The sequence below is a fragment of the Nuphar pumila genome, chromosome 12 (assembly GCF_984573655.1).
Source record: "Nuphar pumila chromosome 12, dmNupPumi1.hap1.1, whole genome shotgun sequence".
Lineage (NCBI taxonomy): Eukaryota > Viridiplantae > Streptophyta > Magnoliopsida > Nymphaeales > Nymphaeaceae > Nuphar > Nuphar pumila.
In genome coordinates, this window is record NC_143260.1 from 1,695,188 (window position 1) to 1,719,479 (window position 24,292).

General features: G+C 38.6%; 2 protein-coding genes across 3 annotated transcripts; one reads left to right on the forward strand and one right to left on the reverse strand.

Annotated features, from left to right (window-relative positions):
- Nucleotides 1-96: 96 nt before the first annotated feature.
- Nucleotides 97-1,338, reverse strand: LOC149819604 (protein WHAT'S THIS FACTOR 1 homolog, chloroplastic-like). Its single transcript, XM_089983438.1, has one exon. It carries the CDS (start codon nt 1,336-1,338, stop codon nt 97-99), a length of 1,242 nt encoding a protein of 413 aa, XP_089839564.1.
- Nucleotides 1,339-13,533: 12,195 nt separating this feature from the next.
- Nucleotides 13,534-20,698, forward strand: LOC149819605 (uncharacterized). 2 transcript variants are annotated; one of them, XM_089982137.1, is made up of 10 exons: nt 13,534-13,717; nt 14,336-14,542; nt 14,662-14,773; nt 16,089-16,201; nt 18,112-18,180; nt 18,656-18,771; nt 18,871-18,925; nt 19,063-19,183; nt 20,224-20,366; nt 20,464-20,698. In XM_089982137.1, the coding sequence occupies exons 2-10, from the start codon at nt 14,402-14,404 to the stop codon at nt 20,563-20,565; spliced, it is 972 nt and encodes a 323-aa protein (XP_089838263.1). In that variant the 5' UTR covers nt 13,534-13,717; nt 14,336-14,401; the 3' UTR covers nt 20,566-20,698. The 2 variants fall into 2 exon arrangements, with proteins under 2 accessions (XP_089838263.1, XP_089838262.1); XM_089982136.1 differs by having other exon boundaries at nt 13,538-13,717; nt 14,662-14,779.
- Nucleotides 20,699-24,292: the final 3,594 nt, after the last annotated feature.

Sequence of the window (24,292 nt, forward strand, 5' to 3'; positions counted from 1 at the left end):
TACCTGAACCAGCAACAAAGGTTCTTTCAAGGGATATCAACAGGGTTCTCCAATGTTTCTTTTTCAGAACACTTTAAATTGTAGAAATAGATCAATTCATTGACCTTCTTTACAATCATACTCAGCGTATTCGTCATCCCAATCGTGGTCATTGGCATTTCTAATGGCCGCCTGCTCCAGTTCCCGCTGAACCGCTTCTCTCCTCAATCTTTCAAGTTCCATCCGCTCGCGGTGCCCTTCATCCAACATTTCGACAAACTTATCTTTTATCTCATGCAAAGGATCCTTGTCGATCAATTCACTCTTTCGGTATGCCTCCCTCAGCACAGCAGTCTTGATACCCTCCTTAAGCGACATGTAAAAAATCCCAGAGTGCCTGGAAAAGATACTGGGGAACGCGTTCGAAAATCTGTACTCTTCACTGAACTTGCCCAAGATCGGAACCGGAGTTCTTCGAAGCAGAGAAAGAGATAGAAGCTCGTGGAACACACCAACTGTCCTCTTCTCCATCTCAGGTGAAGCCTGATCCAAATGAGTTGCATCAAAGTAAGGGGATATGTAAGGGAGCTCCATCCAATCCCTGACCCATTCCCTCATCTCCTTCTTAAGAAAAAACCCTGGTGGAAGGCGCACACTGAAAGCCGGGCGCATTCGAATGCCGGTGAGCCGGGATTCCTCCTCTGCCCTCAATTCAATCACAGACTTGGCAAACTCAGGCCTCCAAGAAACCAACTCCAGGAAGGATTTACCTTCTCCCGGAGAGCCTACCAATCTGAATAATTCCTGATATTTAGGCACCAAATTGCACAAGAAATCGTCTGGGAACCCGAATTCCCTCTTGACATGAACCAGTTTATCGGCGCTAACCACTTTGTGCTTCGACATCATGAGCAATTTGCTCAACTTTGCAACTACGAGCGGTTCGTTCTCGGATCTGATCCTCTTCTCCTCATCGAGAAACCGGCGAAGCCGATCGCCGACCCTGAGAAAGGGAACGAGTTCAGACTTGGGTTTTATTCGGTCGGGATAAATCTCAAATAGTCTAGGGTAGCGATCGAGGAAGGTCTTCACTTTAACGGGGAGGCGCAACCTTTCTCTTCTCTTCTCCAAGTACCTCAAAGGGATTACCTGGCCGGGCTCGTTGAGCACTTCCTTGACGACTCTGGTGCAGAGGCGCCACCTTTTATCGTTCTCGATGGCCTCGTCTAGATAGGAATCCTTCCGCCAAACAACCTTGAGGCTAGAGATGAGACGGGATTGATTGAAGGCCGAACCATTCGAAAGAGCAGCCGATCGAAAGCTCGATAACTTGGATTTTACTGTCGATAGCAATGGCATTTCGCAATTCAGAATTATGGGTCTCGCGATTTTCCTCTTTTAAAGAAGAAAATGGTCGAATTTGGAGCCTACTGAAGATGGGGAGCAAAATGGCAGTTCAATATAGGAATGCTCGGTATGATACGCACAGGGCGATGGTTTGATAGAAGAAAAATGACCTTTTTTTAAGCCTATTGAAGATGGGGAGCAAATGGTAGTTTAAGAAGAATGGGGAGTGGTTCTGCAGAAGAGAAGAATAGAATATGACGCCTACTGAAAAAGGGTAGCAAAATGGTGGTTCAAGACAGTATAGCTGGGCATGATTCGACTAAGGCAATGTTTGATAGAAGAAAACGAACGTAATTGAAGCCTGAGGCAAAGCTGTTGAAGATGGGAGCAAATTAGTTCTTGAAAAAGAATGACTCGAATTGGGGAATGGTTGTACAGGAGAGAATGATAGAATTTTGACAATTACTGAATACGGGAAGAAAATTTGTAGTTCAAGAAAGGAGTGCAGGGTATGCTTCAAATCGGGAAATTGGTCCGGAAACTTTTCCGGCGAAACAGAGAGGCCAGAGAGAGAGAGAGAGAGATGAACATGGGAGTGCTCAATAGAAATAGGGCTGTCAAATAGTGCTCAATAGAATACGGGTCTGGGTCTGGGTCTGGGTCTGGGCCTAACCAGACCTGGTTTAAGCAAAACCAGATCTCATCCAGGTGAAACCTCGTCCATTTTAATAATCAGATAGATTAGACTAAATCTGGTTTATAAGCTTCCAAACCAGGCCCAGGTCCATCTATTACTTGGATATTGTGAGCCCCGTCCGATTAGCATATTGAATCTATTTCTGTGGGTCCATACCCTAATGGCATCGATGACATGAGGCTTAACACCCATTGACAGCCCCACGATGAGTGATTGGAATAAGGGATCCGATAGTGTTGTTCAATAATACCAATCCATCTATCACATTCCACAATTATATTTTTCTACCATACTTATGCTTAGATTTAACTACTAGGAATGCAAACCGATTGGATCTGAACAGCTAAATACATAGAGAATCGGATATGGAACAGCCAAAATTTGTAAAACCTCTATCCTGGATCTGATTTCTATTAGCCATTAAGAAGTGTAATGTTTGTTTGTTTGTTTTTTCATGGAGGACAAAGAAACCACCCTTAGGATCAGAAACCTAATCACACTGTACTTACAGTTGTCTTCCTGCCTGTGGCACATCCCTTGCCCCCAGGGAGTCGCCCGGCTTTTGCCGAGCCATCAATCATCACTGTTTTAAAATCTTTAGGAAATGATTCATTATACAATGAATATTTTTTATAAATTTGCCTTAATTTACTTTTAAGTAAATAAGACAGGTTAGCTGAAATTTGAAATTTCATGTGTGCTTGGCTTTTTATGGTTGTTTCTTGGCTCTCTTTTCCTTGTTATTCTTAAAAAACTTCACCCTTCAAACATTCAGATATTATTTAAAGGTTAAAAGTTGTTATAATGGTTTTTATTTACAAACGACTTAGCAACTTTCTTTTTTCTAATTTTTTTTTTTTTTTTTTAATTGATCCTATGGATGTGATTTACATGTTTTTAGTGAGGATTGGCTTTTGAATGCCAGAATTAGACCCATGTACAGGTTTTTCCAGAAATGCAAAAAATAACAGTTGTGAATGCACTGATTTTCCTCCACTCAAGTAAACATGTTTTTTCATTGAAAAGGCATGATTTGAAGGATCGTTTCACATTAAATAAAGCCTGTTAAACACATTTGTTTTATGAGGTTGCATTTGTAATAAACTCATTTTTTAAATACTCGATTATCGCTTCATCTACATGTTTTGCTATTTATAGAAAAATGCGTTCTGACAGGAAATTATTAGGGGCATCAATGAGTCAGGCTTTGCTTCGGATTCAGATGGAACAAGACCCAATCCTAATTTGAGATGAAGGTCTACTCGAACCCACTATAAGAGAAGCCAAACCCCGGATCATATAAGGATTACGTGAACCAGACACTGATCATACCCGGTAAAATAATAATTTTTATCATTTTTAAAATGAAAATTTGTGGATCTTAATCGAAAATTGGTGTCCGGCTTGAGTTTGGTATGAAATTTCATAAATCATACCCGACTCCATATATTAATCGAACCCTTAAAGTCTAACCCAAATTCTAATTGGGTCTTATTATTTATCACCAAACCCTATAGAGTTTGGTATGCGTCAGGTTCAATTCAAACACAACCAATTGACACCCTTAAAGCACACTTTGAAAAGAATCACTTAACCCCAAAGTTCTCTTGAAAACTATATTTCACTCAATGAATAAGGCAAATTGAGCTTCAACCAGATGCCCTTAAAGTCATGCTTTATATAAGCTATCTAAGTGATAGTTGGCCCACTTAGAGTCAAGGTCTTCTTGGTGCAATGTGTATTCATGTAACTATACTCTCAAGATACAACTGAACTTTCATCTTCTCACGAAGATCGGCTCACGCTTTGCAAGGGGTAAGACCGATAATATCGATACAAACCACCTTGAAAAGCCTCTTGAGTAGGTTAAATTGATCTAGGTTCAACTATAAGTTAAAACCTAAGTTTAGCTTAGGCATGGACCCTAGGCTTAGCTTAGATAGGGATAAACCATAAGCTTGGCTTAAGGAAAGCCTTGACTAAGTCAAAGGTTAAAAGCACTAGGAAGAGAGAGAGAGAGAGAGAGTTGTGGGATTGCGAGAATGGGAGTGGGTTAGGTTTATATAGGCCCCAACTCATCAGCCCCAATAAAGACACTTAATAGGAATTCAAGGGATTCAACCGTGATGGCCCAAACGACTAGCCCAAGGAGGAGCGCAGTCAAAGGATGAAAAGGTTATAACCCTAATCCAAAATAACCCTCTTAAAGTCAAGATTATCTAGAACATGAGTCAAGGTCAATGATCTATGGACTTGGGCGGCTAATGGATCATTTGACCATTAATGCTTCATGTAATGTGGTTGGGGAGGTTTTAGTCAAGGTCTAAAAATGATTCAATGTGATTTAAAACTTAGTCAAAATTCGTTAATGGGTCAGTCAAAGGTTAAATTTAGACTTGAGGATTAAATCCACCGCAAGTACTAAAAAAAGGCAAACTAAAACCAAAACTGAAATCTAAATCTAAGTCTAAAGTATAATATTCAAGATCCAAGATTCAAAGTCAAAGGTTCAAGATTCAAGATCCAAAATCCAAAATTCAAAATTAAAAGTTCAAATTGATAAGTCTTCAATGTTAAGGTAAACACCCTTCTATACAAGGTTAATAGGGGTTTTAACAATCTTTAGGTATGAGACTAAACTTGTAGGTAAGATTAATCACCCACTAATTTAGGTAAATGTAAGAAAATGTGTAAGAAACTGATAGTTTTGAGCCAAGCCCAACAAGTCCTACTTATGCATCAAAAAATCATTACAAGACATGTTTAATTATTAATAAAAGAATCATTTACAACAAACTGTCTAACTTATCTGCTCTGTACAAAGACCACCTAACGTTTGGATTACTGCATTGAAGTACCTTTTTTATTTTTTATCGATTTCAAATACCTACCTAATATATAAAATGACAATTTTGTCATGGTCCCCATAAAACAACTCATGTATGAAGTTTTATGCTTTTTTGTTAAATAAAACAATAATTAGGGTACTTTAATGATCTTTTTGAGTAAACAAAGGTCAATCTATATGATCTTAGAAACAAGCATGTCTTTGAAACATAAATTATAAATACAAGTGGCTAAATGTACTAATTAACATGCTAAGCATTCTGGCAAACACCTCGAGGTCCATGACTATACTGTTTACATTTTAGATAGGTCTTAAATTTTATTTTTTTTAAAAGCCATTGATGCTCTAGATGAACAACATCTAGGGTATACAAATGAACCCCTCACATATTATTGTCAATAAATGCCTCAGACCTGATCCGCACTCATTTTCTTTTATGCATTTTGGGAAAAATTAATCTCTTTTGCCTTTGCCCTAGAGGTGGTATAGCTGAGGCAGCTGCCACTTTTCTATGTGCATAAACAAGCCAAGTTGAAATTGGATTGTCTACAGAAAGTATGCATTGTTTAAGTGTTGTATGTATGATGTAAAATATATCTAAAATATTTATTTTTCAAAGTAATAAGAAAGATTTTATTTATCAGCAATCAGCATTAAATCCTTGATATGAGGATGAGGTATCCTCATAATCGACAATCTCATTACCCAACAACTTGGAGAGCTCAGTTTTCATTCTTGATGTGAACAACTTCACCAACAACTTATATGGTGTCCCCAACAACAAAATCGGTAGGAAGGAGAGCATATCAGTTGATCCGTCAAGAAAGTGATTTGATATCTTCACCATCCATTGTGTCATCCCACCAGGACCCCATGGTCTTTATGCAATTTGTGTACGGTGAGGATGCCAAATCACTTTCTTTGAAGTGATTTGGCAGATCACCTGATCTGCTCTCGGTCCTCCACTTGGTTGTCCTTGGAAATTAAAATAATTTATGATCTGTTTCAGGTCGTTTAGTAAAGGGCAGTTTGGGTGAAACTGCTTGACAAACAATGCCAAATCTTTCTTGCAATGATTTAAAAAACAACTAAAATGGCACTCTCATCGGCCTCTGCTAGTTTGAGAAAGGGCAGCTGATGGATGGTTCCCTTCTTGAATTAGGTTCGGAAAACAAGGCATTTATGTGGGCCAATATCAGATCCATTTTTCACAGCACACAGTAACAGTATGCATGCGATTTATGGGGAAGCCTTGAGGTGGTGAAACAACCTTGTATTTTGGTCCCGCTACTTAACAAGCTTGTATGAGTTGAGTTTTACTAAATGTATGCAATTGATTTGCCTTCGATGGGATGCCTTGAGGTGAAAGCACCATGTGTTTTGGTCCCGCTATTTAACAAGCTTATGCAAGTCGAGCTGCACTAAATGTCTATTGTTCATGTTTAGCTTGTCAAATTTTATTTTACAAGTTTAAACGGTCTCTTCAAACACTATCCACAGCTTTTGATTTACAAGATGTTAAAGAAAATGCTTAAAATTTGGTAAGTTCTCTTGGAGTTTTCTTTGACCGGTGAGCCCAACAAACTCCTATTTGATGTAAGTTAAGTAGGGTGCTCCCACATGAGATTGAGTGTCGTTGGGCTCGGCATCCCATGAGATTTAGGACTTAAGAGTAGAGGGATGGCAGTGGACTTGGGGACAACTGGGCTCCGCCCCGCCTCGCCCCGTTTGGACCGGGGATGAAGGGCATGAAACGAGGATGGAGGCGGGGGATGAAGGTTAAAATCTATCCTCGTGCAGGGATGGAGGCGGGGATGGACTTACGCTTTTCTCCACCCCGCCCCATCTTGTCCCCGTCCCAATCCATGCCTAACCCCACTCTACCTCGCCCCCATTTAAACCGAGGATGGAGGACATGAAACAGGGATGGAGGTGGGGGTGGAGGTTAAAAATCATCCCTGTGCGGGGATGGAGGTTCGGATTTTGAAACAGGGCAGCGGTGGAGACCTTGTCCACCATCCCGATCCACTGCCATCCCTACTTAAGAGGAGAAAGTAGCTAGTCTGTGAATAACTAATAGACATTAAAATACTGGAAGCATATTTGGGGATTAGAACTAGGAGTGTCAACTAGTCCGGTTTGGTTCGGACCTAGGTAGAACCAGACCTAGCCTCAATTTTTGGGTATGGTATTGGATCCAGACCTGGGTCTTATCGGACCCACCATAAGAAAAATCATACCCGGTCCCAATAAAAACTACATGAACCAGGCCTAGGTCATACCCGATAAAATAATATATTTTTATCATTTTTATATTGAAAATTTGTAGGGCTTAATTGAAACTCATGTCGAGCCCCAGTCTGGTATAAAATTTCACAAACAATACCCAGATTCATGTATTAATCAGACCTTTAAGTCCGGACCTGGGTTTTCTTATTTTTTGTCGTACCCAAACCCTATTGACACCCCTAATTGAAACCCTCTTGTATTTATAGACTACCTCTCACAAGTCCATCTTCAAGTTTGGACTGTGGATGAAGGACATGAAACGGGGAACAGACCTGGGATGGAGGACATGAAATGGGCAATGGACCCAATATAGAGGTTAAAATCAAAACCCATGTGAGGATGGACTTGCACTTGCCCCCCGCCCCATTCTTAATCCCCATTAAAAAATTATTATTATACCCTTATACATATTATAAAATCATATATCGGGTAGGGGTGGAGACAGCCCCCCTCCTCGGTCCACTATCATCCCTTCCCATTAGGATACACCTTAAAAAACATGTGGTTGTAAAAGAGATTCTTAATCTTACAACAAACAACAACAACTACGCCTTCATCCCAAAACAATTGGGGTCGGCAATATGAACCAAAAAGAAAATCATTCTGGGTCTTTCACATGAATCCTTCTCCTCCAATCATTTCTATCCAATGTCATGTCCTCAGTGAGGTTCAAAGCATTCATATTCTTTCCTATCATCTCCATCCAAGTCTTCTTAGGCCTACCCCGACCTCTTTTAACTAATATATTTTCCCATTTCTCCATCCTTCTAACTGGAGCATCATTAGGCCTTCGCCGAATATGTCCAAACCACCGTAAATGATTCTCTCTCATCTTATTTTCAATGAATGCAATGTCTACCTTCTTACGTATCTCCTCGTTTTGAATCTTATCTTTTATTGTATTTTTACACATCCATCTAAGCATACGCATCTCAGCTACACTCATTTTTTGAATATGAAGCCTCTTGGCAACCCAACATTTCGTACCATATAGTAAAGCGGGCCTAATAGTCATCCTATAAAACTTTCCCTTCAACCGCAATGGCATTCTACGATCGCGCAACACTCCAGTTGCACTTTTTCATTTCATACACCCAACCTTTATTCTATGATTTGCATCTTAATCAATTTCTCCATACTTTTGAATGATAGATCTCAAATATTTGAAACAATCATCCACTGGTATTTCTTGCTCATCAAGCTTCACTATACTCCCATCACTACTTCATTGCTTACTAAACCAACATTCCATATATTTTGTGTTAATTTTACTCAACTTAAAACCTCTTGCTTCCAATTTTTTTCTCCATAATTCTAACTTAGCATTAACCCCAGCTCTAGACTCATCAATCAAAACAATATTATTAGCAAACAACATACACCACGACACATTTTCTTGAATTAATCTCGTAAGTTCATCCATCACTATAGCAAATAGGAAAGTGCTTAATGCAGATCCTTGATGTAACCCAACCATTATAGGAAAATTGGTTGTCACCCCTCCACAAGTGCGGACATTGGTTACTACACTACAAGAAAAATGCTAATTAGCGACGGAAATTTATGACGGATTAGCGAGCGAAAACTATTTGTCGCTAACATTTGAAATATTTGCAAAATTAGCGACAGAAATATCTTCGTCGCTAAATCCGTCGCTAATTAGCGATGGATTAGCGACAACATTTTTTCATCACCAAAACACTACAAAATTGCTAATTAGTGACGAAATTAGCGAGGGAATTTTTCTGTCGCTAATTAGCGACGGATTAGGGACGAAAAATTCCCTTGCTAATTCTGTCGCTAATTTTCGATTTAAATTGTCCCGCCTGAGGCACGAAATTTTCCCTCCCCCCGTTCAAAATTTTTCTTCCATCTATTTTTCCCTCCCCCCTCCCCCCCCCCCCCCCCCCCCGTTCGATTTAAACCATCCCCACCTGAGGCGCTTGTCAGGACGCCAGAAGTTTCGCCCTTCCTCTGACGACGCGTAGCGACCTCTCGCACCATGGAGGTCGACCTTCTCAGGCACCTCTCGCACCACGCGCAGCTATTTTTCTTTTTTTTTCATTAAAGGATAGGGGTGGTGCTTGTGTTTCCAGGTTCGTTCTATGGGTTCTTCGATCGCAACCGTGGAATGTTGGGTAAGTACTGTTGCAATGATTTGAAATAATTCGCTAATTTTTTATTTTTGTTTAACAGATAGAGATGTTGCTAGTTGGTGCTCGTGTTTCTAAGTTCGTTATTGAGAAAGGAGAATGTCTTTTTAGACGATTGATGGTAAAGGGACATGCTTATCTTGGATTATTTTTTAGCCAAATCCAGAACAATTCACAAGAGAATCGGTATCGATTCACCTGAATAATTGGTCAAAAGATTCACGCTGATACCGATACTGACAACACTGAAATGAATAGAAACGATCGGTTGGCAAGGTTAGGAAAGTTAGAAAGAAAGACGTAAATACGTGGGTTAATGCCAACATCCTTACCGACTCTGGCGGGCCCTGCTCCGTCTCAGATTGTGTGCTGCTCTGCAACGATCCCTCCGTCCCCGTCTCCTCCTGCTCGGGCACCAATGGCACCTCCATCCTCCGCATCGTCGTCCAGCCCGACGCCTCCTGCAAGTTCTCCCCCTGTCAACCCTGGCTACGCCGTCTGCCTTGACCGCTCCTCCCGGCGGTGCCCCTAGCCAGTCTCCATCGCCCGTCCCGCCTCTCCCTCGCCTGATCCCGTCTCCACTACGACCCCTTCTCCCGCCGTGACTGGCTTGCTGCGGAAGAGCGTCCTGACGTCGGAACGTGCCGGTTCTATGAAAAAAAATTGCTCCCTGTAGGAGAACACGCCGACAACGAACAAAAAATTTTTTTTTTTAAATTTAATGACGGATTAGCGACGGATATTATCCATCGCTAATTTAAAATAGCGAAGGACTCACGATGGATCATATATATCGTTAATCTATCGCAAATTAGCGACGGATAAGTTCTGACACTACTTCAAACAAACAAACAACAACTACGCCTTCATCCCAAAACAATTGGGGTCAGCGATATGAACCAAAAAAGAAATTCATTTTGGGTCTTCCACATGAATCATTTTCCTCCAATCATTTCTATCCAACGCCATGTCCTCGGTGAGGCTCAAAGCATTCATATCCTTTCCTATCATCTCCATCCAAGTCTTCCTAGGCCTACCCCGACCTCTTTTAACTAATATATTTTCCCATTTCTCCAACCTTCTAACTGAAGCATCATTAGGCCTTCGCCGAATATGTCCAAACCACCGTAAACGATTCTCTCGCATCTTATTTTCAATGGGTGCAACACCTACCTTCTTACGTATCTCTTCGTTCCGAATCTTATCTTTTATTGTATTTCCACACATCCATCTAAGCATCCGCATCTCAGCTACACTCATTTTTTGAATATGATGTCTCTTGGCAGCCCAACAATACGTACCATATAGTAAAGAGGGTCTAATAGTCGTCCGATAAAACGTTCCCTTCAACCGCAATGGCATTCTACGATCGCACAGCACTCCAGTAGTACTTTTCCATTTCATCCACCCAACCTTTATCCTATGATTTACATCTCCATCAATTTCTCCATACTTTTGAATGATGGATCCCAAATATTTGAAATAATCATTCACCGGTATATCTTGCTCACCAAGCTTCACTACACTCCCATCACTACTTCGTTGCTTACTAAACCGACATTCCATATATTCAGTCTTACTCTTACTCAACTTAAAACCTCTAGCTTCCAATGTCTGTCTCCATAATTCTAACTTAGCATTAACCCCAGCTCTAGACTCATCAATCAAAACAATATCATCAGCAAACAAGTTCTGACACTACTTAGTGTCAAAAAATTCGCGATAAAAGTTATATGTCGCTAATCCGATGCTAATCCGTCGTTAAACAGTTTAGCGACGGATTTATGTCGTCGCTAATCCACATGTTTCTTGTAGTGCTACTTCTTCGTACATATCTTTAATTATACTAATGTACTTGAGAGAAACACCTTTCTTCATCATTGTCCACTAGAGAACATTCCTAGGTACTCTATCGTATGCCTTCTCCTAATCAATAAAAACCATATGCAAATCTTTGTTCCTCTCTCTATATCTCTCAATAAGTTGTCTAAGAAAATGTATAGCTTTCATAGTTGATCTTCCAGGCATAAAACCAAATTGATTCTCTGATATCATGACAACCTTCCTCAACCTATACTCAATCACCATCTCTCAAAGTTTCATAGTATGACTCATGAGTTTTATACCATGATAGTTTGTGCAATCTTGTATATCACCCTTATTCTTATATAGAAGCACCAAAGTACTCTTCCTCCACTCACTAGGCATCTTATTTGTCCGCCAAATCTTGTTAAAAAGATTTGTCAACCATTCTAAACCTTTCTCACCCAAGCATTCCCAAGCCTCGATAGGTATACCATCTGGGTCAATTGCCCTTCTTGATTTCATTTTCTTCAAAGCCTCTGCAATTTCTTTCTTTTGAATCTTGCGCATGAAATCACGATTCATCTCATGAAAAGGAATAGAGAAGTCTCTAAGATCATGAGCATGACTTTCATTAAATAGCTTATCAAAATAATCTTTTCATATCTTCTTAATCTCCTCATCTTTGACTAAAACCATCTTTGATACATCTAACCATATTCAGATCACTCGATTTCTTATCTCTCATCTTTGCAAGCCTATAAATATCCTTCTTGCCCTCTTTGGTATCCAACTTGTCATAAACTTCCTTATATATCTTATTTCTCACGTTTCGAACTATTTTTTTAGCTTCCTTCTTTGCTATCATATACTTCTCTAAATTCTCATTATCACGACTTTTACTTAAATTTTTATAACACTTTCTTTTAACCTTAATAGCTAATTTAACATCTTCGTTCCACCATGATGTATCCTTACCTAGCGGTGCACCGCCTTTAGACTCACCCAATACCTCCTTAGCCACCTTTCTCATGCCACCTGCTATCTTATTCCACATTGATTCTGAATCCTCCTCAAGACATCAATTAGCTTCCTTAACTACCTGCTCTACAAACATTCCTTGTTTAGCTCCTTTCAGTGCCCACCACTTAATTCTAGGATATATCCTATATCTATTCTTTTTGCGGCATTTTTTAATTCTAAGATCTAAACTTAAGACTTATGTTGTGTAGCTACACTTTCTCCCGGTGTAACCTTACAATCGATGCAACAACTCCTATCTCTTTTTCTAAGTAGGAAAAATAAATTCTTAATCTTGAATTTATAAATTCAGTTCCAGCTTTAATCCCAAACTTGTTTCTAGATTTTACCAAAGTAAAAACATGTGATACAAGACATTTTACTAAAAGTAAAAATAAGTAAAACAATGAAAAACTTTTACTTGGAATTCATGGTCAGGGGTGACCGTGATTTGTTACCTGACATGTGATGACCGTGGTTCGAAACCCACCGGAACCATGCCTTCGCTGCAAGGCTGAAGTGGGTGTACACCCTGATGAATGGGAGAACTCGGAGAGTTTTACTAACCAAAAGTCTGCTAATTGCAGTGGGCTAGGGATGTCGATAAATCAGATTTTATCCAATATGGGACGGAATTTGATTCTATTTACTTGCATTTGGTATGCCAAAATAATATCTGATTATAATACGATGCAGATGTAGTATGGATTTTTTGTTACCGAATTCAACAAATATCCAAATCCATTTGCATGTAAAAAACGGAACTAGTGCCATCAAAATCCGTTGGTCAACATCCGATTAGTTAGGGTTGCCAATGAGTTGGGTCTGGGTCAGGTCAGGGCTGACCCGGACTAACCCATATAATTAATGAGCAAAAATAGAATCAGAAACTTGGACCCGAATAATTTCAAAATTTTATTTTTACTAAGAATACATATAAAATACTCGAGTCGGGTACTCGGCAAAAATCATAATCCAAACCTGGCCCACATATTGCTCAGGTCAGGTTTGGGTCAGCAATACTTTGAGTTCGGGTAAGATTGGGTACCCGGTACAAACCCAACCCATTGACAGCCCTACGATTAGTCAAATCTAGTATTCCCACATCCGATCCCAATCCGAACCGTTTACATACCTCGCCAAAAAAAAAACAGAGTCAAGCCGGTGGTTTGATTGACTGGAGCCTTTGATTCATAAATGGCGCTCAGGTCCTCTCCTTTAGATCTCTTACTAGCCAAGTTAAGAACAGAAAAATAAGTTTCCAAAAACAAAGAACAAGGAGAAAAGCAAAACCCCCAACAATTTGTCTTCCTTCAATCTCCAAGAACTCTTCTTCATGGAAATCGTAGAAGAGCAGTTCTGAAATCTCGTTTTTTTAATATTCGTCGCTTCTGTGCATTCGAGGGATACAATTCTATACGTTTTTTTTCCTTCTTTTTCCTTTGAGATCTTTGGGCGACTCCTGGATCGGAAATCTTGCTCCAAAATTTGTGTGTGTGTGTGTGTGTGTGTGTGTGTGTGTGTGTGTGTTGGTTTCTAATTCTACAGAGTTGGGTTGCAACCGCTCCATACAATATATTGGTAAAAGTTTCTCTTAGGTCTTCGAAATTGATTCTTTTTTTCCTTTTTTGGTTATCTATTGTTTATGTTTGATCCAGTTGTGAGGGAAAAAAAGTTCACCACCATGCCTTGGGTCTCAATCTGAAATTTTTTGTTTGTTTCTGTGTGAAATTTTGAGAGTGGGATCGTTGGAAATTGGGTACTATAGCATTCTTTCTTGACCATTGTACGAGCTGTTCTCTAGATATTTTATCATGGAGAGATCTGGATATTGGGCAGAAATTTGATTGGGTTTGTTAAAATCACGATGAGAACTCTTTAGTTCGTGCGAAGACATCCTGTGAGAAATAAGTGGTTTTTGTTGTAGAATGTACTGCCTATTCTTTTGGTTGCTTCTCATGTTCCACTTTTTTGGCTTTTTTGGATACAAGAATTCATTTTGTTGGTGATCTGAACTTGACAGAAGAAAAATTGCGTAAAATTATTGCATTTTAAAGATTATCTTGGATACTTGATTGCTTCTTTGTTTGACACACTCATAATTGCATGTGTCCTTTTTCTTTTGTGCAATGGTTGCATGGGGATCACAAAGTACGTGTCCAACACATGCTCAAAAATTGCTTGCTTCGCCTGTTTCAGGTAAAATCTGTGCGATCATATCGCAGTTCAAGAACAACAAAGAAGTGCAGCTGGTGGACTTCTGTCATGACTTCACGAACTTTAAGGAGGAGACTGCATCATGGAGACGTTGACGGGAAGAAGCATGAGAATCTTGAGACAAATGGATTAGATTCTTTAAGTGAGCCTTTGCTTGGGAGTGCACGTGATAGTGATAGCTTTTCAGATGTATGTTATCATCATTGATTCCTTTGAAGCTGAACAAACTGGTGTTTGTGTTCAATGTGTTGCATTGAACTCAATTTGATGACATCCAATCTTTGAGAGGGTCTGTCTTTTATATGCAGGGAGATGATCACAGAAGCGATGAGGATACTTGGGATGATCAGAAGAAAAAGGAGAAACTGCACTGGGCTTTTCTGTTCTCACAATTGATAGCTCATTGGGCTCAATTGCTGGGTAACGGTTTGTTCATTATTTATCTGCTCTCGACAGTAGTCATTCTGTTTGTATGGACTGGTAGTTGAAATTGTGTGCCCTTTTGAGCTGCTTTGCCTTTCTGTTTTGGGTGCTTCCATTTTTTACTATGAGAATATATTAAAAAGTATTTGCCGCATCGTTAGAAGTGTTCTCTCTATTGAATATGATCTTCTTCTTCATTGCCCATTGAAAAAGTTAGTTTTTTTTGTAGATTCAGGATTTGGAGTAGTCTAAGATCAATATCTCAAAATTTCAAGATTGGCATAACTAGTTCCTTTCTCAAATCATTCTGTATAATCTTGATGGCATGCATATCCTACTGAACCTCAATAATTTCGGAGTCGATATTGTAGGCATATAAACAGGGCTGACCCTATGATAGTTGTTATGTTGTGGATAAAGATGGTGATGAGACACGTAACAGCAAGGTAGTGACTTCTAAAAGTCTAGACCATATCAGCTTTGATGGAATAAGATCGATGCTTATCTCCAATAATCACTTCCATGCTCATAGGATCTTATTTATCCAACTTTCATGGATCTGGGCACATGTACACAAATCAAAACACAAGCATTGGGATAGCAAGCATGATTCTTAATCGATGGACTAATGTGTTAAAAAAGCTGAAGACTTGAAGTACAATCAATTTGCAGCAAAAATAAACATATATTTGTGCTAGTAAGATGGTGCAGATATTGTTCGGACTCAGTTCAGGGCTTGTTATGTTGTTTATTTTCCCTACCACATACATGTGTGCTTCAAATATGCAAACAGTTTTACAGGTGAAGAAACGGCCTTGTTTCCATGTAAAGCACTCATGGTCTCTTTCATGATATCTTCTTTTTAACCCTTGTTGCCACTTTAGAATTTATTGATCATTTTAACTCCACTATTGCCTCAATTTTGTCGCCCTGTTTTCCATGTAATTGATCCTCTTCTATGTTTTGCTTTTGGTGGATAAACATCCTTGATAATCTGTGGTAGTACATTATCTTTTTGAGGGATTTAACATAGTATTAGTTTTCAACATTAGTTCATAAAAATGAGTGGAATATATAGCAAGCTTATGTCCAATCACTGATGCCTGTAAAAAGTATAGGATAAGTATGCAAATGAAAATATAGAAACTTCTTGTGATGAATTCTGAGCCTAAGCAATGGACTGCCAATTATTTCTCTAAGTTATTATGGCTTCACTGTATCTTGGTTCTGCTTGTAAAATAAGTACAGGATAATCTATTGAGATTAAATCAGTGTCGGGCATAGTTGCTGATGACTACTCTGTTATTTGCAGCAAACATTGTAATAGGCACTGGATCAGTTATTGGGTGGCTTCTACCTCTTCCTTCAGTCATTAATTTCGGAAGTGAGAAGAAAAACCTTCTAGGTTTTCTGAGTCCTTTGCAGGTGATTTCCACCTACATAATCTTCCACAAGAAAATGCATGTTAGGAAAGAAATGTTGTTTCCTCAAGAAATTTCTAAGGAAATATGATGTTTTTATGTGTATGCATTGTGAACCAAGAATTATTGACATCCATATGTATTGTCGCCATTAAAAAAATTTGTCCATCATGGAATATGATAGATAATCTCTTTGAGATTTGCATATGTAATTTTGATAGATAATCTCTTTGAGATTTGCATATGCGATTTCAATGCTTTTCTAGTTATATTATATCTATAAAATTTCTTGCAGAAGTATTGCTAACTTACCCCATCCATCCCATTGGAACCATCTCTGAATACTTTCCTTCTCCGCATTCCAAGAGTCTTATGTATGCTCTGCCTGAAGGGTGAAAGAGTTCTTCTTGCACCCCCATCCATGCTTCTCTAGAAGCAATAATTATAACTTGTTCTAGGTTTCTCTTTTTCTGAATTTTCTTTCAGTGTGACTACAACCTCTTAGGTTTATGCAGCAGGCGTTCTGTGAAATCAATGATGTAGGATCTCCTTGGTCTTGAAACAAGCTTGAGATAGAAGAGGGGGATTTACTTGACAAGGTTGGACTTGACTCTGGTGGGAATTTCTCCAATGAGGCCTGGATGTCTGTCTGGGTCCAATTTATTCTGAATCTGACTCAATTGAGAAATAAATGCCTACAGTATATTTAGAAGTCAAAATTGAAGTTTTTTCTGCATGTGTAATACATGAGGATGTAAAAAGGGAAGGTTTTAAGAGGAGCATGTTCCTATTTTGAGCTTTTACAAAGGGCGCACTCCAGGAAGCCCCCAAATTCATAAGCATCAAATAATGAGAGTACTAAGACGTCAAACATCCATTCCATTGAGCACTGGATCAGCAGGCATTCAGAAGAGTGGTTCTTGCAGGAAGCCTAGGACAGGTGGAAGTGGAAAAGTGACTGCATGGTTCATGTGATAGTGCAGATACTTGCTTGATCCTGTTTGTCAATTTTGTCTTAAAACAATTATTTGTCCTTTTTCTCTGATTGGGTGATCTAGTTTGAATGCTGATAACTAACATTTAATAACTTTATTGATCTTGTGGTGAAACTCGAGCAAAATTGAATACAAGAACTCTCTCATTCCCCAATTTTCTTGTTTTTTTTCAACCTCTTGACAATTGGATCTTGTTCTTTTTATGGTATAATTCCAAAGTATACATGAATATGAAGCTTCCAGTCTCTATGAAGTTTGAAAGCAAGAAAATCAGATATCAGATGATAGATTACGGCTTACGAGTCACAACCAGGTTGATCCTCAAATAGGATTCCCTAATCTTCTTCAATATAAATGCCAGTTATAAGCATCAAAAAGCTTGTCTTGAGAACCTCTATTTTCATTTGTCTAATGCTTGAATGGTGAATCTTTATATGCTTTTAGGCATGCTTTCAGACAATTGTCAGTACCCACATGGATGTGCTAAAGTAGCCATACTTTTAGCTAATATATTGTATATGGACTTGATCATGTCAGAAAATTTTGCAAACTTACTACCACCAAAAAAAATTATCAGCTTTCTTGTTCCAATATGAAGATTTGGTCTTAAGTTACTATATCATAAATGGCATGCACTGTAAGGTTGAACAAGTAAACTGTATGCTGTCATTTCTATGCTACATTGTGTTCTTTGAAAAGCAATCTATTTTCTTACAAGCCATATGTTTGCTGACATAATTTTGTGGTTGTTTGGTTTTCCACTTGACCATTTAGTTATAAAACAGGTTGTTCTAGCCAACATCTTTGCTCCAGATTTCTATTTGTATTAGTTCCCCGAGTTCAGTATTGTGGTTTTTACTTCTCTGCATATATGTGGTATCTCACATTATGTTACATATTTGATTCCATAAAATTTCAGGAAGAAAGATTGAGAGCTTTGCAACAGAGGTTGGGAGTTCCTTTCGATGGTTCTCGTTTAGATCATCAAGTAAACATTCAACTTACATTTGTTCATTTTCTATATTGCATCACCTGGTCTACTTCTCCTTAATATGGTGGTATGGTTGACCTTTGTTTCCGTTTTTCTCTTGCATTTCTTCTTATTGCCTAGTTTATTGCTAATGCTTCTTTTTCTCTCAAGTTTTAGATTTAAGGTTATTGATTTTGTTTCCTTTTTTTCCCTTAAGAATTTGTAGCTATAGTGACCAAAGATTTGGCAACTGTGATGTATTGGAAAAACCAAAAATTCTTTGCGTTAGAGAAACTGTCAATTTCTTTCCTGTTTTAGTTTCCTTTTATATTTTTGCATTTTTCAAAAGTTCAAATTTCATTCAAGTTAAAATCCCAAGAACACACAATCTGTGGTTTAGATTTTGAACCTTTGAACTATAAAATTCTCATGAAGCCAGTGCATTACAATGTTCCAAGTTTATGCATAATCAAGACACACAACATTTTTGTAGGATGCCCTCAAGCAGCTTTGGAGCCTGGCTTACCCTGGCAGAGAACTTCCATCACTTAAATCAGAACTGTGGAAAGAGATGGGTTGGCAAGGTTCTGATCCATCGACTGATTTCAGGTATGATACAGGAAGCAAGAATATCATTAAGAACAAATGACCAATACTCAATGCCTCTTGTTAGTGAGTTTACATTTTGATTTTTTGCCATGTTTTCAGGGGAGGGGGATATATATCATTGGAGAACTTGATTTTTTTTGCACACAAGTATCCGGTATGCCATGCAACCTTGTCAAATTATTCCTGGTTTCTTTCCATCAGCTTCAGTGAAATGAACCATAAAAGGGAAAGAGGATAACATGAATATTAGCTAATATGGAAGTTTATGTTTTCTTTTATTTGCTTTTCAAGGACTCATTCCAGAGTCTGTTGCATAAACAAGAAGGGAGAAGGTCTGATTGGGAGTATCCATTTGCTGTGGCTGGAGTAAATATATCTTTTATGTTGGTGCAAATGTTGGATCTACAGTCAGGTATGGTATGGCAAAGGGTGCTTTTTGTGATGTTAATTGCGTGGTTAAGTTCCCACTTCTCATGTTGCAATTCTTTATTCTCAGTCTCCCCTTGTCATTAGGTTGTTTCCCAGTCAGGAGCTCACAGCAACTAATCCCTGGTCATTAAAAGTTCAGCATGGACTTGGAGTGATCAAAACCATATAGTGAAATTTCCTACTGGCATAGGGCTCAATCAATGATTTGCAAGTTCTGATGCCGCAAAAGTATTTTAGAGGCTATGAGTCATTGTAAATCTCTCAAGAAAGTGTATGGCTATTTTACCGTGACAGTTCTTTCAACGCTTATGTCTGTATCTTGTGTCAACACAAGCAGCACCTAATGCAGATATCTGACATGCTGCAAAGGCCCATGGCATTTGATGAGCACAGTCAACACCATGTCCCTAAATTCGTTTATGTTATGTTCTTGATCCTTTATTTCGCAGTTACTTTTTCTTTCTTTCTAAAGTCTGTCATTGATGGGTATAATTGAATTGGTAGCTTGTAATTGTGCAATAAGGTTTCCATTTCATCTGGGAAAAGCCAGCTCTTTATCAACAATGCCTTTGCCATTGAACCAGTAGTGTTCCTTTATTAGACAGGAAGACATTTGATAAATACTAACTCTCAGTTGAGTATGAGAATGGAAACACCATTAGATAATGAACTATTAGTATTAGTTATAGGCCATCTCTGAAGATGAATATATGTGTCTCTGTTTATAACTGTGCCACCTATCAAGCTTTGGAGAAATTTCTGTCTGTGTCGTGTATCTATGTTATATCCCTTGTCTGGGTCTGTGTGACAGTTTTTAGTTTTATCTAGATAATGGAGGAAATTTGTCCTGCTAGAGAAATATCAAACGCCTGAACCAAATTTCATATTTTGTTTCTCGAGGTTGATTAAGAACTCATAATTTTCAGTTGGATTCATGACCTAGAAAGAATCTTGATTGAATTTTGAGTTCTATTGCAACTATTAGTTTTAAGTGTTTGCGGTGTCTTATGAATTTTCTTTCAGGGAAGCCGAGTTCTACAGTGGGAATGAACTTTTTGAAACTACTTGCAGAAGATGAGATGGCGTTTGACAACCTGTTTTGTGTAGCATTCCAGATGTTGGATGCCCAATGGCTTGCTAAGCGTGCTTCATATATGGAATTCAATGTAATAACACACGATTTAGTGGTTCTTGTTCTTTCCTGCATGAGCTTAGCTCTGGTATTTTCCATAAATAACTACTTTTTTCTTTTTAATTTTTCAGGAGGTTCTGAAATCAACAAGGATGCAGTTAGAACGTGAGCTATCGCTGGAAGATGTTTACTACATCAGGGATTTGCCTGCATATAACCTGTTACGTAGATAGGCAATTCCTTGACTATGAAATTAGTGTTTTTTACATGTAATCTTATACAGTTGCATTGTTACGTTTTTCAATGTTGTAAATTTGCAACGTAATTTCAATTAATTTGAAGATGCCTTTTGCATAAGGCTTTTCAACATAAGTTCAGTCTACTATGTTTCACTGTTATTGCTTCAGACTCCGGCAGCATAATGTGACACTCTCCTTTCTGAATCTGTTGCTTAAAATATGTATCAAGTGCATTAAAGTAGGGGCTATTACAGCGCAACTGTATCAGGGAACCCCAGGAGAAATCACTATATGATTCGAGAACAGTAACTTGAGTTGTGAACATCAAATGCATGATGAATACCTTGTGTCTTCTAACACAGATTTATTATGAAAAAAACTTTTCCAAATTCAAGGTCATCCATGCATGTAATCTTGATCTCCTCCCCTTAAACTTGCCTCACATCTCGAACACTCTCCTGATGTTTGATCACATACTTCTTATGAAAGGCTGGGATTCTCCTTAGCTAAAGGGCCAATAGATGGTGCATCTTGGAACGGTTCTGTTCACAAATAGGTGGAGAAAGCAGTCATGATTCATGAAGAGTATATACATATATTTAGCTGCGTTTGTCCCTATAGCAGGAGATTCCAAGTGCTTGGCTTTACCCTCTGTTAATTGCCATGGGGGCTTTCTAGTGCATCCGTTAAGATCCAAACCTAATGGGCCAGGTATGATGCCTATATGGGTCAGGTGTGGGCCTAGGTTTCAAGGATACCATCCAAAGCCAATGGGCTCAACCGAGGGGTTAGCCTTCATATTCAATTCAAACCTAAAGAGGCCTGTGTAAGACGGCAACTTTTCCATCAAACCATCGCACTTGCTCCTTTACAGTTTTCATGGTTAATCGTAGTTCATGTCAAAGATATTTTGAGCCTCATAGTTGGGATGCTTAGCTGCAAGTATCTGATGTTCTTTTAAAGATATTTGTATAATCGGGGCCATCTATTTGTGTGACTCTAAATCTCCTACTAACATGAACCCCACTGTCTGATACATGCAGCAAACTACGTGTATCATAATGGTAGCATCACTAGTTCCATCTACTTTCTAACATTAAAGCTTCATTACCTGTGCAATCACAGAAAAAAATGTTTTTTAGTTAATGACAATAATGTGCTCTCTCTCTCTCTCTCTCTCTCTCTCTCTCTCTCTCTCTCTCTCTCTCTCTCTCTCTCTGTGTGTGTGTGTGTGTGTCATGGCTACCTGATTGGACTAGTGTTCAGAAAACCAGCTCCAAAACAGTTTTCTATCCGTTGTAAAGGTCTTGCAGTTTTCTCCCATTCTCTCTTTTAGTTAATCTAGAAACGTCCCACAATTTGTAGCATGAAGTCAATGTTGGCTTGATGTTTAGAATCTAGATGAAGTCACCATATCACTACATTTCATCCAGTAGATACCATTCAACAGATTGGCATAGAATGTAACAGCCAACCAATCAGCATTTATGATATCAAAGTTCAACGCAATAAGGTCTGATAGAATTTTTCAAAAACAGAAAACACAATGCAAACTGTTACCAATTCAGTCCAATTCTAAGAGCAAATGCTGATGGGACAAGGAATAGGAACAGAGTTACTAGCAGACATGGGATCCACCAAAGCATAGTCCATTTCCTTATCAATACCAAGAAGGCTCTCACCATCGAATGCACTAGGGCTCTGGAAAATCTCGTCGAAGTTTATCCTACTTTCTCCATCTCCAGGCCCATCCATGATCTCTGGGTTCTCGAATAAAAAATCCAAGCTCTCTGTGATATCAGCATCACTAAACAAGTGATGGATGTCTGAAACTTCTCCCGTTCTTTCATTAAATTTCTCAATTTCAGCGTGAGTTTTATCATAGATAGAATTGACAATGATGATGCTCGGATTTTCTGTGCTAGAACATGTCGACGTGGTCGCGTCATGTGGAATAGCACAAGGTGGTAAGAATTCATTGCAGGCACCAAAGACATCAGGTAAGTGTCCTCTGTAATTGCTTATATCAAAGTTGGTTACTGCATTTGGTCCTCTGTATTTGATAGCAGCAACGTCATAGGCAGCTGCAGCTTCTTCTTGAGTACCTGTATACATGAAAAGTAGATGTGACAAGCATAATTAATCAATAAGCTATGATGTAGATCACTCAGTTCTACATAAAGTTCTTTTTTTGTTTGAAAGAACAGATTACATAAAGTTCTTGATATCATGAAGATTGGATGCATCTTGGATGAGCCTTTCTACTGACAATAAATGTTTGGAAAAATATAACATTTGTATATGTAGAGAACCGCATCTAATATTAGAACATGGTAAATAGAAAGTTGACTAGGCATGTTGTTGCAGGGATCAGGAAGTCCTTTCCTGTATCCCGCAAATCTGATACCAAATTCCACTACTAAACTAAGTTTATTTATGAAAATCCAGAACTACTGGAAATAACTGAAGAAAAAAAGGAAATTATCCAACTGAGAAATAATAAAACTAATAAAAACTGGAGATTAACTGTAACATGTCTTGATTCTCAAATTTAGACTGTCTATTTATAGATGGGGCTTTCTAATCCAAATAAGCATCCTATTTTTGATCAGTTTCCTAAATCTAATTAACTTCCTGATTGAATATGAATCGCATGCATAGATCCAATATCCAAATACAAACTGAAAATCCAAATAAGAAATCCAAACTGCCAGAACAGATTCAGATGGATCTTATAGATCCGGTTCGACTCTCGCTTCCGCTTTGCATCACATGTTAATGTTTTTCGGAGGAAGTCACACATAAAATGGTCATATAATATTATCATTTAAAGGTAGGGCATCCAAAGAGAAGTTTTTTAGAGTCTTGGACACATGCCTACGCAAACCTTTCACCAAAAAGGAACCTATCCACAGAGGATCTACATTGATTCTAGCCATCCAACTGATGGATCTGGACGGCTAGGTTTGAACATTAGATGGATGTCAGATCATGGGTTCCACACATGCATGCAAAAGGGTATTGTGACATGATGCAGTGTTTTAGGCAAATGCTTAAGGAACAGGCACATGCATTGGATGCCAAAGCATGTGAAATAGGCAAGCATTTCCCAGTGAAAAACTCACAAAGACGTACATATACATGGGATTTGCTAATATGCGGTAGAATGAGACAACCATGGTTAAGGGTAGCTTAAGTACTTGATGGCTTTTGTTGAGGAGAATTTTATAAAATACCACAAAAGTGTACTTGGGACTTGGGAGCTATTCACATGCTTCGTTGATAATGACTGCTGAAATTTGAACGGCCACCTGTATAAGTGTCCTTGTAGTTATAGTTTGGTCAACTCTGCAGTAAATGATTCTGATGCAACTTGTTTCACTCTGACCAAACGGTGGTAAAGCCCAATCCAGTTCCAAGTTCAAACAAACCCGCATAAAAAGTGGGACAGTGACAGCCCCATAGATCTCTCAAAAATATTTCAAATTGAAAAAGGAGAGAGAGAGAGAAGAGAGAGAGTACTGAAGGTCCCCAAATAGATATATTTGTGGCTCGAAACACGACCAATTCTTGCTTCCCAACGTCCGTTGTGATGATGCCTAGAGGACACGACACGCAACATTAGTAAGCATTAAACAACTTTAACATGATAAGAAAAATCTCAAAAAGCCTGTTGTGTGAAACATCAAGAAAGTACACTATAGTTCCTACTATATTGATT

Excerpts from the sequence above, each read along its gene's own strand:
- LOC149819604 (XM_089983438.1), bottom strand. The coding sequence starts at position 1,338 with ATGCCATTGCTATCGACAGTAAAATCCAAGTTATCGAGCTTTCGATCG.
- LOC149819605 (XM_089982136.1), top strand. The coding sequence starts at position 14,402 with ATGACTTCACGAACTTTAAGGAGGAGACTGCATCATGGAGACGTTGAC. Across the intron at positions 14,543-14,661 it reads ATAGTGATAGCTTTTCAGAT|GGAGATGATCACAGAAGCGA; the intron begins GTATGTTATCAT and ends TTTTATATGCAG. Across the intron at positions 18,772-18,870 it reads GATCCATCGACTGATTTCAG|GGGAGGGGGATATATATCAT; the intron begins GTATGATACAGG and ends CCATGTTTTCAG.